Source organism: Anarrhichthys ocellatus, unplaced genomic scaffold (assembly GCF_004355925.1).
Source record: "Anarrhichthys ocellatus isolate YVR2014 unplaced genomic scaffold, GSC_Weel_1.0 scaffold44, whole genome shotgun sequence".
In the NCBI taxonomy this organism is placed as follows: domain Eukaryota; kingdom Metazoa; phylum Chordata; class Actinopteri; order Perciformes; family Anarhichadidae; genus Anarrhichthys; species Anarrhichthys ocellatus.
In genome coordinates, this window is record NW_022280074.1 from 495,480 (window position 1) to 515,183 (window position 19,704).

Below are 19,704 nucleotides of genomic sequence, written 5' to 3' on the forward strand. Positions count from 1 at the left end.
TTTCCCCCCCCCCCCCCCCCTTCAGTGCTCGCCCAGTTCCCACAAGTCAGGCAGTTGAATGACCACCTCGAGGGGGCAGGAAGAATTAGCCTCTGCTTCTACAGTCTGAGAGCACCATGAGAGGCTCATAATTGTTTGTTTCGCACCAGCAGCCACTAAATGGACTCTATGAAGCTATTACACAGGTTTTTGTATTCAGATTTTTCAAAAAGCAAGTTTTATATGCATTGCAAATCACTGTGTTTTTGTAATCACTTTAAGAAGACAATAAGTCAGCTTTATTACTAATATATATATATATATACTTTCTCTCTGTATTTATGTTGTGTAATTAATTAGATTGTCTATTAAATGTCCCCCTTGTCACCCCACAACATGATTTTTGTCTCAAGGTATTATGATTAAAGTTCATTCTTTTACCAGGACACAGTTCTTACCTGCTACCTGCTAAAACCAGTTTACCGTGAGACGGATCTGAAACGATTCACGGCAGAACCACAGCCACAATCCTCTCCCTTTATCTCTCCCGCTCTCTGGTTTACATCTCCCAGCAGCTCCCGCTCACTTTCATTTGCCTTCTTTCCTGTCATAGTTTGGTTCTCTGTCACCCACAAAGGGGTCTCAGCAAAAAACCCCAGAAGCTGCAGACAGGCTGGTTGTTGCTAGTGACAGTGACTTCAAGCTCCATGCCTCTGTGCTGATGATGTTTTAATGTCACCACAATGCTGTTAGCCCCTCTTTACTCAAGTTGTGCATGTGTGTGCATGTGCGTGTGTGTGTGTGTGTGTGTGTGTGGAGAGGGGGTGGATATTTACCCCTGTGAGAATCGATTACTGCTTTGTTGACAGTCGCTGCGCACTATAACCTCCCATTAGGTCCGACATATGCTGCGCCTGGCATTGCTGCCGATGCAAGCTGTTTTCTCAATGACATCTCGCAGTGCTCCTGTGGCGTCGGGAAGGAGCGAGATCTCATGAGATTGCCGTGACGTAAAGTTCTGGGGAAAAGTATAGTCATTTCTGTTGGCCTTGAAACAGGGGCACATTTTGTGCTTTCTCTCAGGCAAACTGAAGTAAGCGTCACTGTCGAATATTTGAATGTGAGAACGAATATATCTGTACTGACAGGATATGAAGAAAGGTGCGTGCCAACAGAAGTGAATTTTGTGGGCATATATCAACAAGTTGTATCAACAACTAAATCTAACTGACTTCTATTGGCGCACACACCTTTCTTCTCCTTCCAAAGCATTGCAGTCCATTCACTCCTAATTTGCAGCACTGCCTCCCAACTCGGTGAAAGATGTAGCACCATTATGCTTCAGGGCAGCTGCTCTGAAGCAGGATCTAAACAACACAGGGCATCTAAGAAATCTGTGAGTTAGTACTGGAAAAAGCGATGAAAAAAGGCTGTGCGGGGTGCAGCTAAAGCATGCTGTCATAGGAACACTGTACCAATCAGCTCATGTATCGAGAATCTAGGTAAAAAATGTTTAATCAAAAACACTTGACACTATTTTATCCTTAGTTCAGCTCGTCTGTCGAAAAAATATTCATAACTAGTGATAGTGGTTTTCTTGAGCATTTACTGCATCCTTTGAAATTCTAAATTATTGCAAATCGAGTCGGAGAGATATTTGTTCCGTGGGGACAGTGTTTATTTATTTCTTATTTTTTTTCCTGAGATTGGAGCAGAATCAATTTGGAGCTATATCAAAGCAGTGAGGCAGATGAAAAAGAAATTCTACCTTTTGAATTGGAAATCCGTCGTGAACAATGTCCACGTTTGGACCGCTCTGAGACTGGGGACTACGTCTTTGACCACAATGCAAATATGCAAATCCCACGTTATCACCGGGGGGGGCTTGGGGAAAATGTCTCGTTAATACAGCTTGGGATAGGTTCAAGAGAAGTTCAATCACAGATGAGGCTTTGATTTGGGAGTTATGGTTGGAGGTAAAATTTCTCAGTCCATGAATACTGAATGACATGCATCTTTGGATGGGGGATATTTTTACCTTTCCCAGCTCAGCCAGCGTTTGCTTGGCTATCTATCTGCATTCAAAGCTGAGCAAACACACAGAATACATGTTCAGTACCAGAAATTGTGCATCACCGTTACCGAGAAGGTGTCGGCAACAACACCTCGAGCAGCATCACACTGAGCACAGGGCCCCTCAAGGCTGTGTGCTCAGTCCACTGCTCTTCACCTTGCTGACACACGACTGCACCACAACCTACAGCACCAATCACATGGTCAAGTTTGCCGACGACACAACTCTGGTAGGTCTCATCACCAACGACGATGAGACCCACTATAGGAAGGAGGTCAGCCTTCTGACCACGTGGTGCAGAGACAACAACGTCCTTCTGAATAACAGCAAGACCAAGGAGATTGTTGTTGACTTCCGGAGAGGCCACACTCAACACCCACCACTGACCATCAATGGTGCTGATGTAGAGAGATTGAGCAGCACCAAATTCCTGGGGGTGGACATCAGTGAGGACCTCTCGTGGACAGCCAACACAACATCACTGGCAAAGAAAGCTCAGAGGCGCCTCTACTTTCTCCGCAAACTGAAGAAGGCAGGAACACCACCACCCATCATGTGCACCTTTTTACCGAGGCACCATTGAGAGCATCCTGACAAACTGTATCACTGTGTGGGGCGGAAGCTGCACTGACTACAACAGGAAAGCCCTGCAGCGCATAGTGAACACAGCTGGAAGGATCATTGGTGCCTCACTCCCCTCACTCCCCTCCCTGCAGGACATATATACGACACTCGCCTCACCCGCAAAGTGACCACGATTGTGCGCGACTCCAGCCACCCCTCACACAGTCTCTTCAGCCTCCTGCCCTCTGGGAGAAGATACCGGAGCCTCCGTGCTCGCACCACCAGACTCTCAAACAGCTTCGTCCACCAGGCTGTTAGGAAGCTGAACTCTCTGAACTCTCTCCCTCCTCTCTTTTAAGACTCCCCATGTCCAACTGCTGCTAAATACAGATTGATAGTTTTTTTTGTTTTTTTTTCACTTATTATATATTTATTGCCTAAATGTTTTTTTAATCTATTGCACTGTATTCACTTTATATGTTTATATGTTTATACGTTGGACTAGAGAGAAACGTCTTTTCAACTCCCCTGTATGTCCAGTACATTGTGGAATTGACAATAAAGCAAACTTTGAGAAATTAGTCAGTTGTTGGATCTGAACAGAGATGTTGTGTTAAGATTTCATTAAATTACTTTCCCGCACAAGTTCCAATTGAAAGTTTTGTCCTCACAGACTCCGAAGCCTCTGTGTTGAGTTACCAGACATTGTTACTTATCCCGTTCTGTCTCATCGCCCGTGTTGATAAATCCTTCACAAACATTTGCTAATGTTGAATCACATCCAGCAGGAGACTTTCGTCTTAGCAGACAAACCCCGTTTTCATGAGCTATTTTGTGAATCTCAAAAATCCTTGGCAAAGTCCGGTGAATGTATGAAAACAAGCAAACCAGACATTTAACTAAATCAAACCGTGGCTAGACGAGTATCTTCTCCTCCCACGTCTTTCTTTTGTATTCTGCAGCGTTTGTATTTGCACTAGTAATTTAAACCTACCCTGCACAGAGATAAAAGACCGATGTGGCCGAAATAGGAACGCCTCAGAGGTTTTAAACTTGAATGGACTGCTCTGTGGTGGCTGATAGCCGGGGTTTGAAGACGAACAGCCTCTGCCACAGTGGGCTGGGAGAAATTGGCTCTGTATTTCAAGGTAGCTCATGTCTGCTAATGCCATTTTTTTTTTTTTTGTCTGTTGACACTATCGTGTTCTTCTTTATGGCTTTTACATAATAACAGGCTTTATTGTGCTCGGGAACCAACGGATCACATAGAATTCGTGGGTCCCTTTATCATATTCATGCCTTTTGTGCATGTAAATCAGTGCGGCTCGGCTGTAGGTAGGCTATTATTTCCTATTTGAATGGCAGATCCGAGTCTGTAAACAATTGCACCTACCTGGCACGGACTACAAACAGGCTCCCAAAAGACCCGACTGTCTTCCTCTGAAATTGTGTAAAAATAGCGAGGTCATACCCCCCCCCCCGCCCCACACACACATAATTCTAAAGACCTCACGAGGGCACGTACCCGCCTCTTGAATGTGAGATTTTCGGTGTCACACAGTCGCCTGTTAGGTATTCTTATCAAGCCTGGATGTTTGGCTCTCTCCTTTTCCAGACCTGCAATATGGTGATTGACACCAACGTGCATGGCATGACCGCAGAGGATCAAACGCAGCACAATAATTGGCTGGAATAACGAGTTCTATTAATCTTTCTAAGTCACAGATACAACCCGACAATAATAATGGAGGCACACAATCGTTTTGCCAATTAATCAGAATTAACTGCCATTTCGTTTCACTTCAGTCATTCAGCCTGACATCATGTCTTGTTGGAAGGGGGGATTTTCTTTTCCTCTAACCAATCAATAGTGAATAACATATCCATTCTGCTGATGTCTTTTTCCTTTTGAGCTGTGGTAGCGGTTGCTATGAGCAGTTACCTTTTTTCACAATGATTAAAGTAATATGCCTTTAATAGTGGTGACTTCATATGACATCAGGAGCCAAATTCAGGATCCCAGTCATCTGGAATACATGGATACAATAAAATAGGTTTGTGGTACTGTGGCATCCTTTTCCTATTCTTCTTCTTTTGTTCTTCCAAGTTAATTCAATAGCGCATGTTTTCGTTGTAAAATCCGACAAACCTGGTGAAAATGAGTGCAGTCTTTGTTATTTTCAGCCAAGGTGTCCAAAGTCCCAGTGCCATATGTGAGGGATCCTCTCACGTATGATGACCAGCCATAAACTGTCAGCAAGAGTTGATGCTGAGGGCCGTGGGACTGTGCACCATCTTGTTCTTGTTTATGTGTCACTTCCCTGTGATAGTCAACATGCTGTTTTTATAGTATAGTATGTAATTCAATGTACTACGGGTTAGATCAGAAGCATTGACATTAGATAAAATCCAAGCTGCATTCTGAACAAATCAAAGATGTGGCATTGATAACGTAAATCCTCTCTGTGTTTGATGACTCCTTTAGGTCCTGTATTTCCATACATCGCTGCGGTTGCCCAGCGCAGTAGTGGTCCTGGAAGTGGTGTCGTTGTCACCCAGGCCAGATGGCTCCCAGCAGGCCCTGGGGCGAGGCTTCACTGTCCTGGAACTTTTTACCAACAGGCCAGAGGCTCAGGCTGCTGACGGGGACAGAAGGTGATTATCCCATCCTTAATTACACCAGCCAGGTATTAATTCGGTTCATCATGAGGAGATGGTTGAAGGACAGGCGTGGCTGTGGTGGGGGGGGGTTGCTGCTTGAATATCATCCAGCAGCTGCAAGATTGCCATACATACATGTAGCATGCTTGCAGAACTACTACTTTGTGAAAGCAGTTTTGGGTTTACTCTGTTGTCAACAGTCAGCTCGTCCAAGTTCAAGACCTTTATTTGGTCGGTTTTGCCGCAGTAGCATAAACGATAACACAGGGCAAGACTCACAAGATAGGAAACACACAGATTCATAACCACATATTAAAAACACATAAACACCAGGTGAGAGAAAAATATACAATATTAGAAAAGGCATGGTTGAAGACGTTTGCTACCTGTACTTCACAGAGTTGAGCAGTGAAATGTCAGAGGGTATGAAAGAGAATTTATATCTGTTAGTTTTGATTGATGGTCGTCTGAGGCGGGAACCAGAGGGCACAAACCTAACAGACACCAGTTGTTGACACTAGGATTGAATGTAGCTAGCACAGCCTTCAACCCATTGGAAACTATAGCGGCATTCAGTCACTCAGGTTGCTCTCAATGTGTATCCTATAGGCTCAATCTACACCATGGATCACCAAGAAGTCTCCTCCATCCCCTCCTGAGGGACACCGTTGACTGTAAGGAGCTTTTTTATTATATACTATGTATTGTAAGTATTTATTAGGCTGACCCACTTTAACTATTTGTCCCCTGAGTAATGCAACAGGAAAAGATGAGAGGCCCGCAATACACGTGGGACTTAACTGTATGAATTTTCAGGCCACGCCATGTTTCCTCTGTTCTGTTCTTTGCCATGTTATAGCAGGCTGAGCTGTTTTCCAAATTAAATATCATACCAATGATTCACGACTACTTCATATAGTCTGGAGGCCTCAGGTGTAACCTTTGGGGACTGTAATCCGAAATGGGGTAGTGGCCCTGCTGTGTCAATTTATTTTGGCAAAGACTTAATCTGTTAGCTACTATCAAAGTAAAGTGATAGAGTACCAGAGTGGTGGCTTATGCTTTGATGAGATATAGTAAATAAAGTAGATTGACTAGCAACACATTTAATTTGTCTAACCCAGCTAAGCTGGCACTAAAACCTCACTGACTTGGAATAACTCCCAGTACGAACCGTATGAGGACAAGAAAAACAGATATTCTGTGTGAAAACCCTAAAAGAGATACCGGTGCAGGAGGTGCTGAGAGAAAACAATAAAATGAAAATGTCAGAGGAAAACAACAATGTGAAATGACACAAAGAGGAGTTCTCTGTCAAGTATCTGAAGTCTCTGCCAGGTACCATCCCAGAGGGACGGGTCACCTGCATGTAAGGACTGTCTAACCGAGATGTCCAACAGAGAGAAAAGACACATTTGAAGCAGCCAACACCTTGCCCCTTGCATTTGGCCTGAAATGAAAGTAGTCCCAGGCAGCCAGGGTCAATGTATTATTGACCATCGTATTTTTCTCCTCAGGGCAAGTTTCGGTTATTTCTGCGGTGTACTTTTTCGCAATATATTTCTTTAAACTCCTCTATGCAAGCTGCGTCCAAAAGCTCCCAGAGTGATTTTAAAGATCCTCACACTCTGCACGATGCCGAACAGTTACATATGCAATGAACAGGTAATGAAGAAAGCTATTACTTCTGATTGAATTACTTTAACTGTGGATCTCCCTGCTGGAGGTTGACAGTTTTGGTTATTCATCTGGCTGCGGGTGTGGTTCACGACTGCTGATTGGATTATCTTTTAATATCAGACTTGTATCAGTTTGGCTTTTGAGAATAAATCCTGAATTATTGAGTTTGCCGCTGAAGCTCGGGGTTGGTCTCGATATGTCCTTGCTTGGCCTAAAAACCACGGCTATGAATTACAAAACACTGTAGTGCCTCGCAGTGTGAATAACACTGTGCCCAGTGAGAGCCAGATTTCCTGTCTTGGCTATCATGTCACATGAATATTAGAAACTCTTCTCTGAAACGGACTCTTACACTCGCTGAATTATTAACCACATGCCTGTTGTTTAGTGGAACGTTTGCTTTTTTTTTTTTTTTGTTCTAACGGCCATATTGCTGCCACTCTTGCGGCTCTTTTATGGACGGAACCCTTTTTTTTTTTTTTTTGTTTCTTTGTATCACTTTTCGTCTCATCCACTGTGACTGGAACACGCAGTCCTTGTATCTACGTCTTGATGTAGAGTCTGCTTCACGTCTAAAACTGTTCTGTGCTGGTGTGAAATAAGTACATTTCCTCATGGTGGTCATTCATGTCTCGTTGTGTGAACGAATTATAATGAGGAAACGTGCCCCGGGGGCTGACGTTGTTTTCATTCATTCGTTACAGATCCCACTTTATTCAGTTCCCCGACTTTGTTTTTTGAAAATATCTTCATTACTTCTTGATGTGTTGCGAATGAAGTTTAAAGGGTTGAAAGATGGATTGACTGAAAGTGAATGAATTTAAACTATAAACGGCTGTATCTCCACACCTCTGCCATAGCAAGCGTCAACCCACCATCATCATTGCAGTAGAGTGTGCTTCCTCATAGTCCTAAAACAAGCGGACGCCTTAAAGCGAAGTACAAAAACGGACTGCGTGGCTCGTCTCAATGCGTGGCCGGCTCTCCTCTCATGTCAGCAACGGTGCACTGAGCTCATTTGGTTTCAGTTCATTTAGATGAACAGATACAGTAGATGCAGACAGAAACTAAATCAAAACACTGCAGGGATGTGAGTTATAATTCACTGTCAGTCACAGACGCAACACACTTGTTTCTCTTTGCATTCATTCAGCATGCCACTCTCATACAGGTAATCTCTACTCTCCCTTTATCTTATCTTACGTAAGACCTGCCCCCTCGGATGTTTGCAACCAATCGGAAAACGACAAATGCCACCTGGTGAACGTGATTGTACAGGAAATACCCCGGTGCCAAACCCAAGGGGCCGTGTCGGTGTGGGAATGTTGTTCCAGGTACCGGAGAGAACGCAAAATGAGAACCAGGAAGTTTTATTTTTTCGGTGGGCTGACCTCTGTGTTGGGCTGTGCCCACACAGTGGTCTTATTGAATGAGGAAGCTAATTTTTTTTCTTTTTCATGCAGTGCAAATGTTGGTGTGAACACGATCCAAGCAGCTTTTCTGAGCCTTTCTCATACGTACAGCTTGAGGCCGGGCAGAGCGCTCTTCTGTAAAACTCTGTCTTGTGATTTGTTAGTGCAAGAAGATCTGAGATCTGGACTTTTCCTCTTGTTGAATGTCACACTCTGGGCCATAACAACTTTCAAACATTTACTTGATTTTGTATAGTTGAGAAAAACTTTTTGAAAGAAGCTGATATTGACCAGCAGGCTATTGATTAGCATGAGCTAGTGTTCGTCCCTCGGTGTCTTCGGGGGGCATTAAAAGGGCTTCCAATTATGTCTTCAGCGTATGCTGTGTTCATGCTGTATGAACTTTCCTGGTATGCTAGTATAAGAGGATCAAACAAACCTCAGCCCTATCATTTACACAATGGGGCTTTTTGTCCGTTCCAAGGCCAGTAATTGTACTCCGTCCTCTGGAGGACACAGGTAGGTCAACGTTCTGTCCGCTGTTCGCGGTAGAATTGACGTCTTTGTCTTCACGATCCACTGAGAATTGTCGAACGGAAAATGAGTTCACTGGGTTCTTCTCACAATAAAGACGGATGAATGAAAAGAGAGTGTACCTTGTGGTAACTCAGTTTCTAAGAAATCAATCAACAATGTTATGGGCGAGTCCCCGGTTCAATTCCCAGCTGGCCAAACCATTTGCCGCATGACTTTCCCCACATGCAACATGCATAACATAGCATATTTACACATAGCTACACTGCATATTGGGTTTACAAAGATTTTGAAAACGTTAGAAAAGTATTTTACTTTTCAGGGCGCTCTGCAGTGCAAGGGGAGCTTTAAATAAGTCTTTCACCTCTTAAACTGCACAGGACGGGGATAATAATTTATGTCAACCCAGGCCACTTTACACATTCACACCAGACCACATCTACTGGAGCCATTCTGCCGACAGTGCCGTTTTTTTTAATGTCAATGGCAAACAAGGGCAATGTTTTTTCATTCCAGAAAAAAACAATTGGTAAACACGGTTGTTTTGGGCGACACACACACAGAGACCTGAAAGAGAACTAGTTAATTGGAAAACCGAATAGAAAAGAGACGATTCAATTTCCAAGCAAGCTTCATTACTTAGAACAGTTGGACAACATTTTGAATCGCACTAGTGCCAACTACTTTAGAAAGCCGCGCTTGAGCAAAGTCACTGAACCCCAAGTGTGAGAGGCCAGCGCCGTGCAAAGTACCTCTGCTGACATCGGGGTGTGTAAAGTGCTTTTGTCTGTTCAGGTAGAAAAGCGCTACTTTAGTTTCACTGGTACATCTTAACGTTTTCATTTGGGTGCACTAGTGCATCATTCAGGTGCACCCAAAAGCAGGGTACACACAGGTGTTGATAACATTAATTATGACCCTGTTCCATTCAGGGGTTGCTCTGGTGTTGTGCATGCTGGCTCACCGGAATGGCTGTGAGACACAAAATAGAATGAGACCATAATTCATTTCATCAGTGACACCTGTGTTTACCCAGCTATGACAATGGCCGCTGTTAAAAGGGATCTGTTGGTTTAGAATTGAATCATGAGATGAGATTCTCACCTCTACAGGTTAGAGACGAGGGTGGAGAACACGTTTGTTGACAGTAAGAAATATAAAGAATAACGCCGGCCTTATCAGGCACGTAAAAGAATGGCCATGTTAAAGTCATAGAAGTGTATAGGGGCAGCAAGAAAGACTCATATTTACATGCAATTGTACAGCATGTTTATACAGAAATGTCATTTTAATGGATGCATTTATTGAGATCTTCCATATTTCTGTCACAACAGAGTCCATAGTTTTGCAATGACAATGCCAGCGTTGAGAGCCCGCCATCATTGCAGAGAAGTGCCACTCACTGTGTGTGTGTGTGTGTGTGTGTGTGTGTGTGTGTGTGTGTGTGAGAGAGAAGGGGGATGCAATTGGCAGAGTGTGAGTGCGGTCAGGCAGGGTATATACTGTAGGTGCATGGCTGCCAAACAATGCATGTTTCTATGTTCTACTGCCTAGCAGGGCTCTATGCCACTGGCTGAGCTACACACACACACGCACACGCACACACACACACTCCCCCCTTTGGGATGGGCCAATGAATGAGGGATAGAACATGAATACATGAAGAAGAGGAAGAAGGAAGGAGGAGAGTAGAGAGGGTTTGCTAACTTGGTGGAAAAATGGGAATGTAAGGGAATGGGATGGGTAGATTCTCATGACTCTAATTATAATTGTCATGATTGTCACCAGATTACATAATGAAATAGATGGATGAGATTTGAGAGAATACAGCCACTGGGCTGATTCAAAGATACTAAGTGGTGCTGCTAAAAGCAAGAAAAAAACAAACAAGCTTTTTTCATGGCTCTGAAAAAGAGGCATTTTTGATAAACATTTTTCAGCAGAAAATGAAAGCAAGTTATAGGTTAAACGCAGTTTTAACCTGCGAGTATGAGATCAATGGAGAAAACCCAAATGCTGAAATATAAATTGGAGACAAGTGGGCCTGAATTGAAACAGAAAAAGGAGCACGAGGGAAGAAAGAGATAGAGTGGTAGTGGCAGAGAAGTCAAAGCATCCCTATTTTTCAGAGCTGGAGTCAGGGTCAAGAGGCAGGAAATGGGAAAAGAAGAGAAGATAGAGGAAAGGAAGTTGCCGTGGGGCTTTTGAAAGTCTTAGGGAGGAGGAAACAAGCACGAATGGAGGCAGTAAGCTCATTGGCTTGATCTAAGCTTCTCCTCTCGACCAACTGGGAGGAAAGGGGAAGGAGCAGAGAGGAGAAAAAATAGAATAAGAAGGATGGAGGGCTGCTCTGGGGTCCTCTTGGTGTGATGGGAGGACAAACAGATGGTACATTGTGTTCGCATTAGCATATCCTAATTTGAATTAACACCACGATGAATCAATTTATTGTGTGTACGTGTGTGTGTGTGTGGAGGGGGGGGGACTGAGAGGTAATGCCATGACAAATGCTCTCACTGATATACCAAAGAAAATCCTGTGGCGAAGATAAAAAGGTTTACTGGTGCCTTCAAAAGGGTTTTCCTTGCATATCTGACTCAAAGGCAACCCACGTAAGTGTTTGTTTTTCACCACCTACGCCAAGCTTTATTGCTGTTTGGGTGAACTTCAAACTTCCAACAAACGTAATGAAGTTAAACAACCCCTGTTGTGGCTCCTCCACCTGGAACATTTCCACTTTAGGCTCATATTACGACGGGGCAAACTTTGCTTTACAACATTTAAACAGTGCTTTTACGTGTGTGTTCCAGATCTCTATTAGTGATTGATAATGATTCAAACTAGTCCCAGATCTTCAAAACCATTTCTACCAACAGTTTTGTTAAAACAGACCAAGATATCTGTGTACTGCTGTGGCGGTATCTGAAGCAGCAAAACCCCCTCATTGAACAAGGAAGACATCATTTTGCTTTCTTATTCTTATACTGTAACTATTTGGTTACCAAGGCGCTGCTATATTCCTATTTCTACATCAACGTTCTCACCAAGTTAATATTGGCTGATATTAGCAATTGCAGATATACACGTATTGGTATCAGCATGTGTCTGCTGAAAGGTAAAAAGAAACGGCACAGAGATTTTATGCTTTGTCCACCAGAGAGCAAGTTCATTTTTTTATGGTATTATGTTCCAGTGCATATGTTGGTAATAATTCTTTAATAACTAAATTGAAATGAATTATTGCATGTTTAAGTTACATGTTCTTGTGTATGAAATATTGGCTGATATATAATCGTATCAGGTGTTTCTATTCCAAAATATCTCTCAGTATCAGCCTCAAAAATCGGTCTGGAAATCAGTGGAACATGCGCATCAACATTTCCGAGAGCCTGAGTGGACGTTTTTTGAGATTGCTTAATATCTCTGGCCACCAATCCGACTCCAAACAATTTACAAAGCTGGATAAAAAAAGTAAAGCAGCTAATCATTTAAGCCCAAATCACCAAATATAGAATTGTTTTACAAATTGAGCTGTGGCAAAGCTTGCTGTTTACATCCCTCGTGCTAGCTTCACTGCTTAACAAGTGATCTCCGGCAAGTGACATGCAGAAGCACCAAAGTAGTGATTGCTGCAGTGCCGAAACACAGAAACAAATGCAAGTCACCGCTTCAAATCCCTTCACTCGTATACCCGAGTTTGCAGTAAAACCGGCTCTCAAATATCACCCCATTTGTTTTCATCTTTATCATTTCCTCGTTCCCACTCAACCACCTCCCCAAACCACTGCCTCTTCTTGTCTGATGCTGAGCCATTTTTCCCTCCACTTCCTTGGTTTCACATCTCTTGCCAAGATGCTGCTCAGCATGACTCTGAGGTACGACACCGCTGCTGTAAGGAAATTTGTGGTAGTTTTCTAATGCATGCGCAGCATCTGACTGAAACCCAAGCTTGATGCATAATGAATTGCAAGAAATAAATGATGAAAAAAGTTGCTGACACCTGGGCAGCATCTGTGTCAAGAAAGTTCTGTGCTTGACTCTCTCCCCCTCGCTGCTTCTCCCTTCGTACTCGCCCTACTTTTCTTCTGTCTGTGGTGAGAAACACCTTTTCAACGAAAGCTGCTGTCATCACTGAGAACGTTTGTATAACAGAGTCGATGTGGTGCTGCAGCCTCAGAGATTTACCCAAACCGTTTTCCTTTTTTTTTTTTTTCTTTTTTTAAGCTTTACACATAAGCAATTTGTTTGTAGTAAGTTTACTGTTCACTGAGTTAAAGGGTTTGGCTGGGATGAGTCATGGAAAGGGAGGGGAGGAGAACACGGCAACTCCATCATCTTCTTCTTCATCCTTCTCAATCCCTCTTTCATTGACTTAAAGATGAAGGCACTGGCTCTTCCATGGAAATTGATGAAAAGCAGTCCACAGCAGGAACGGTCGTTAAAAAATAACTTCTTTAACAACATAAATGTATTTCTCCCTCTAGTCTATAAGATACCATTTATTTCAAATAAATTCAACATAGAATCAACTTTCTTTTTATTCCTGCTATTCCGCTGAACCCCTTGTGATCCATTTATGTTACTGCATTTATTTTCTTGGTAAAACGATTACTTCTGCGGTTTCTGAGGAATAATCTTAGGAGCATAAACGTGTAAGTAATGGATTTACCGGTTTGTTTTGAAGTGTAACGTCATGTCTTAAATCGTCTTAAATGTATTGAATGTAATTCATTGTGAAGCTACCAATATCTGAACAAATTAGATTCTTCCTTTCAAAAGTTTGGACTTTATTTCTCTATTCCAGGTAATAAACTTGCTTTTAAAGTTCGTAAGGCAGTCAGAAAAATGCACTAATGTTTTAAAAGCTGACTGACGCATATAGTTAATAGTTCTATAGTTAATATAAATTGTGTGGATTACTTTAGTGGTAGTTTTTATTAGAACGGTGATGCTGTAGCTGCATATTTTGATGGCTGGTAAGATCGCTTGCTTATCTGCTGTACACTAAATGCCAGATATACTCCAAAACGGACATGGACGGTGATGGCTACATGACTCAAGATGTTGGCACACATGAATGTGTATGCACGTTTGTCAGCACGTACAGTCTGCAGAGTCTAGAACGTCTTAATATTTAGCTTGAATCCTGGTATCTAGTCTCCACGCCTTTGCAGAATGTGAAAATGCACATTATTCCAGCACTCTTTCAGAGGATCCACAGTGTCTTGTGATGTTTAAGTGTGTCTCATCTTTTCTCGTTTCATATTTTCCTTAAAGTGTTTGGGGGTGTGGTGACTGTGGTGGGGAAAGCCTTGCAAGTCAATAATCCTGACTCTTCCTTGGATTTCAAACAGACCTGGCGTCGCTTTGATGCACGTTTAGGTTGATGTCATGTGATGTCATGCTGGAAATGAGTAGTCTTCCGAACAACCTGAAGCCAGAAGGATGGCAGGCTTCTCTGGAGGCTCTCTTGGGTTTCTAGTCGTCGGCAGATAGAAACAGTATTTTGTTCCTGAGCAGTGAACACCTTTGCCCTGCATACACACCTATGAATTCACAGAAATCAGCAACAATGCAATGTTTTCAGACACCACCACCGTTTCACTGTCTGTCACCTTGTCACAACAGCCTATGGGGGTGAATGAAGCACCCTGTATTGATTGTCGCTGATGCTTTTGAAGGTGCGATCATTAACCCCCCGTCAGAGTGAAAGATTGCGATGCTGTTCAGGCTCGAAAAAGGAAGCCAACATATGCAGCGCATCAAACACCACTTTGCTCACCTTCCGAATAGTCTGCGTTTCGTGTTAATGGCTGGGATTGCGAGGCGTCGCTTGTCATTGGACGACCTGCTTGAACGATGACAACCACATTGCTCATGCCTCGCGCCTCATCTATGCTGCAGCGCTCTTCCGGAGGAGCGCCCTTTTTTTTTCCAAGTTGAATGGTTGTCATTTCAGTTTAAGGCCCGGAAAACGATGCTCGCAGCGTAATGGAACATTGCACCTAGGTCACCAATGCCCAAATGGAATATTGAAAAATGGTCTGCGTGTTTGGTGTCATGTTGTCTGTGACTCATTGCTTTTGGGGAAATATTAGACTCCGAAGCGCCACGGAGATTGATTCTTTGGGTGTGTTGGGGATGACGGCGGGCTGAAGTATCGTATCGAACTCGTTTGTATTCAGAGTGGCGGTTTGCTTGTTTGTCATGAAATGCGTGTGAAACAGTTCTACATAAATGTGTTGTATATCTTTTTCTGCAGACAGCAGTCTCCTGAAGACGATCGATGGAGCACATTTGGACTGTGCGATAAAAAACCACCCCGCGCTGGTTTCCGTGATGCACCTCCTGCCAGAGAATGTCCTTACATCTGGGAATGAGAACATTCCCGGCCTTGCAGCTTCTCCAACAGGTAAACTCCACATCACTGGGAAGGTGGAAGGTCAGAGCACGAGCAGTACGCTCCCCCTACAATAACAGATGCTGTTTTAGGATATGTTAAGATCTCTGACTCACAGTTACTTCTGTGGACGGCATCAGTCGGCAAGATTAGACGACTGTAATGTAGCTGTGCTACTCCTAGATGTGGATATTGTTGAATAATGTAAAGATGGATAAATGATCAGGATAAGATGGAAACACACAAAACAGGAAAATGCGTCAGAAGTTCGATTCAGTTGACGACTTTTTACGAATTTGATTTGTTTACCTTCGGATCGAGTGGCGTCCCTATTATTCTCATCAAGATTATTTCAAACACATTTGATTTTTAGAACTAGATTCAGTACTGTTAACAGCACGTGTGTGAGTGGGATGTGGCCTGTGTCTCTTTAACATTTTTCCTTGATTTATTTGCCTTTTCGGCACAAACTGCAGCTCTACAAGGTAACTGCTTCTTAGTTCTGTCAGTCTCTGTTTTGAGGTACTGGTACCGACTTTGTGTTTTTCAGGATTTGGGGCTTTTATCCATTGACACAAATCAGACTTTTTGTTCAGTGTGTCGTCCTTTGTATTCACTCCTTCGTTCAATATATACTTCTTTCAGTCAAGAACAAAAACAAATCTATATTGATGGAAACAGTCAGTGTGTGTTCACTGTGCAGCTAATTACATATTTGTATTCAGTGGTTCTGTAATCAATAGTGGAGCTCCTTTGATTCTTCCACTACAGGTACTGTACAGATGTTACAAATTTGAATTGAACAACAAGGCCATCAAACCTCAAGCTAGATTAATCAAAATAGGACATGGCTCATCAACACCTCCAGCACTTATCAGGTAAACACAGATCTGCAGCTGCTCACTTGTGTTTCTCCAACTGCCAAGATAACAAACAGGACATTCATCATGACACTTAAAAGTGGCCATTTTTTGGAAACTTAGTTCCATCAGAAGTTGAAATGTCTGCGGTACTTAGAAAGTAAGTTTGTAAGGGGGAACGTAATGGAGTCTGACAGTGCGCAGCTATAATCATTGGGAGTCAGTGGGAGGTATGGTAGCCGGCTAATCCTCTTCATGTTCTGGGGCTGTGAGCAGCACAGACCTAAGCTGCCTTTTAAGACCACAGCCACCGGTTTGATATTCATGCCGCATTCAGAACAAGTTCAACTCTGCGCTCCAGAGACAAGGGCCGCAATGAAACGCTTGATGGCTACATTACTCTTGAAGAGATTGGAATCACGCTGGCTATTTTCCTCTTTGTTGTGTCTGAAAGGGGTGATTGTGGACCTCACAGGCGTCCGAGCTTCTCCAATCCATTCTGATTCAGTTTAAGCCAAGCGTCCAGATGTAAACAGTGTTTTTTGTATTGTTTGACACCAAGTACCGGTGTCCTCGTCTGTGGTGTAAATATCCTAGTTGTTGGCATTAGGCAGCTTACAACAAATCAACGAAGCAGTCATTTAGATGGAGCCGCTGTCTCTTTGAAAAGTTGTGTTTAAATATATGCAAAATCAAAGAGCAAGGGTTGATTGTGTAACCATTTGCTGCCAAAAAAGGGGGGTTCGTTTCCTCATCCAGTATGAAATATCACAATAAGTCAAGCCTGGTGAAAAAAATACAAACGACAAAATGGTAACTGTACATTCAAGAAGTATATAACATTTGAAGTGAGTAACGTGGAAAAGTTCAGCTCACTTTATATGATAACACACACACACACACACACACACACATAACTGGCTATAACACTGTATCAAACCATGCATTTTTTAGTTGACCTCTCTTCTGATAAATGTTCTGGGGATGATGGAGAATGTCATGGAACTTTGCAAATGGGTCACACATAGGAATATACTGAAATATATTTCACCACTTGTTTCATACATTTATTATATTACATGGTGGTTTTCCTCCACAGCAGCCATAAGAGAAGAAGATGTTGTCTGAGCTTAAACAAATAAAAATGAACAAACCACAGGAAGAGGAATCCTATTTTAAACCCAGGAGAGCTCTAAATATGATATAATCATGCAAATGTCATGCCGCGTTGACATGTTAGATACTTGTATGTTCATGTCAACAGGAGATGCTTTGCTGAGGCCTCAGCTGCTCAAGATGCTGCCCTTCACCCTGAACAGACTGACCGTCTCCCTCCAGCCGTCCCTGGAGAAGTTCGAGAGCCAGCTGCTGCAGCTGATCAATGCCGACTGCCACAACACAGTAAGGCCAGGCTTCCGTTAACACGCACAGCCTTGATAGCCCGTGCATACGGCGCATTAGGGACAGCGACAGTGCCTCGACATGCGCGCCACCACGTCCAATCATCCTTTGATCCATATTCTCAAGCAGTGGCTCTACGGTCTGGGCATTTGAATTGTGCACCTATGAATAGATGTTCTATAAACTCTGCTACGGATACAGGGTGAAGGGAATTTAGTTGTGTCTCTTCAATATCTGACGTCCTACTTCCTTTTAAATGTATATGGTGTGCTTACAAGTGAAAAACAAGTCACCTCATAGTTTTGTGATATAAAAACGCAAATACATAGTGCCGAAAACATTTCATCCTTCCGAGTTAACTGTTTACTTCGCTCCTCAAATTAACGATGGCCTCAATGGCTTTGACGCACCTCTGCCAAGACTATTCTCTCCAGCCTGATGCTTTCCTTTATCTCACTTTCCGTGTCTTCAGTGTGCAAGCACAATCCCTTTTACAGCTGCCACTGCAATTTAAGGCACATCACCTCCCAAACTAAATGGAGCTTATCTATTCTCTTCCCTTTTTCTTGTCTACGGGAAACCCAGATGGTTAACCGCATTTGACAGGTGCAACTATGCACTAGCAATTATTTGTACAGTGGCTTTGCACAGGCCCTATCTGTCCACTTCAGCCTAAAGTGAGATGTGTCTTTGGAAGGGGTGAGAATTGATATGACAGTGCTGTCACTCCGCATATTTTTCCCGCTGCTCTTTGATACTGCTGGGCTCGATCCTCAAACTCAAACACGGGGGATCCAGGGAGTGTTTAGGGTTTATTAAGTGGAGCAAATTGTCGGCACTAGTGCCTCTACCTTGTAAATTCACAGTGTAAGTGTACCAAGATGAATGAAGGCATAAACATTTTCGTTAGGGAAGTGTTGGTGGTTTTGAGCTCACATGCTTATGTTGATAGATGAGCAAAGAATCTGCATGTAAAAGTCTGTGCAGAAATGTGTTAAGACTCACACAAAAAGCTCTTCAACATTTGATATATTTCACACCACCTTTCAACATTTGACAAGGTTTTCAAAATACAAAATAGTTGATAGATTAAGGGCACGGCATGCTTTTCATTCCGGACTACGTGCTCTTTGTCAGCGACAAACCTCCATAACATGTTGTTGGAAATTGGTTCCTGATCTGTCTGATCATCATTTCTAATCAGCCAGAGGTTATGAATTTAGCTGCCTTTGTATGCACGGCTTCAAATAGAATAAGTCAATTGAAGGAGCTCCGTGGAGGTTTCTGTTGAACAAACAAAAGTTATGTCTACGTTCAGTGTTGCACACCAAAAAGTGTTGCGTTCATCCTTGAGGGCTAACATATGTGCCGGGTGCATATCCTCTCTCATAAAGTATTTTTAATCCAGCATTGTTCTCTTCATTGCCTTCTTTGGCGCACTGAGCATATTACAGCCACCTTTTGATCAGTGGAGTAGAGTGACACCATTGGCAGCGTGCGCCTGTATGTGCATCCTCGTGATAAAACAAAGCGGGACTGTTGATACAAAAACAGCTCCATAGCGCTACTAGAGGTCTATATCTCCAAAGTGAACAGTCCTATCTATTCATCCATCTATATCCACTGCTTTTCCGGGCCTGGATCACAGTGGTATGCTGAGCAAAGTAAACCAGACATCAGTTTGCCCCAGTGACATCCTAAATCTCTTCCTGGTGGGAACCCAAGGCTTTCCAAGTGTAATCGGGATGTGTAATCTTTCCAGTGTGTTTTGTGTTTGACCCCCACTTCTCCTCCCAGTTGGATATTCCCGGACTACCTCCACGGGGAGGCATCCGGTAGACATCCTCGTGTGTGTGTGTGTGTGTGTGTATATGTATGTGTGTGTGTGTGTGTGTATATGTATGTGTGTGTGTGTGTGTGTGTGTGTGTGTGTGTGTGTGTGTGTGTGTGTGTGTGTGTGTGTGTGTGTGTGTGTGTGTGTGTGTATGTGTGTGTGTGTGTGTGTGTGTGTGTGTGTGTGTGTGTGTGTGTGTGTGTGTGTGTGTGTGTGTGTGTGTGTGTGTGTGTGTGTGTGTGTGTGTGTGTGTGTGTGTGTGTGTGTGTGTGTGTGTGTGTGTGTGTGTGTGTGTGTGTGTGTGT

The 19,704-nt window shown here is 43.1% G+C and overlaps 1 protein-coding gene across 3 annotated transcripts in view; it reads left to right on the plus strand.

Moving 5' to 3' along the window:
- The window catches only part of nphp4 (nephronophthisis 4), a 175,802-nt gene that overhangs the window by 15,138 nt on the left and 140,960 nt on the right, over positions 1–19,704 (plus strand). For 2 of the 3 annotated variants that reach the window (XR_004213504.1, XM_031868798.1), the window contains exons 3-6: positions 5,103–5,272; positions 5,888–5,952; positions 15,167–15,316; positions 17,429–17,565. Coding sequence is in view for 2 of the 3 variants with exons in the window: in XM_031868798.1 (XP_031724658.1) it covers positions 5,103–5,272; positions 5,888–5,952; positions 15,167–15,316; positions 17,429–17,565 (522 nt within the window). In the remaining variant the exon portion in view is untranslated. Of the gene's footprint in view, positions 1–5,102; positions 5,273–5,887; positions 5,953–15,166; positions 15,317–17,428; positions 17,566–19,704 lie in introns of those variants that run through there. The other variant, XM_031868799.1, reaches the window with a different exon arrangement.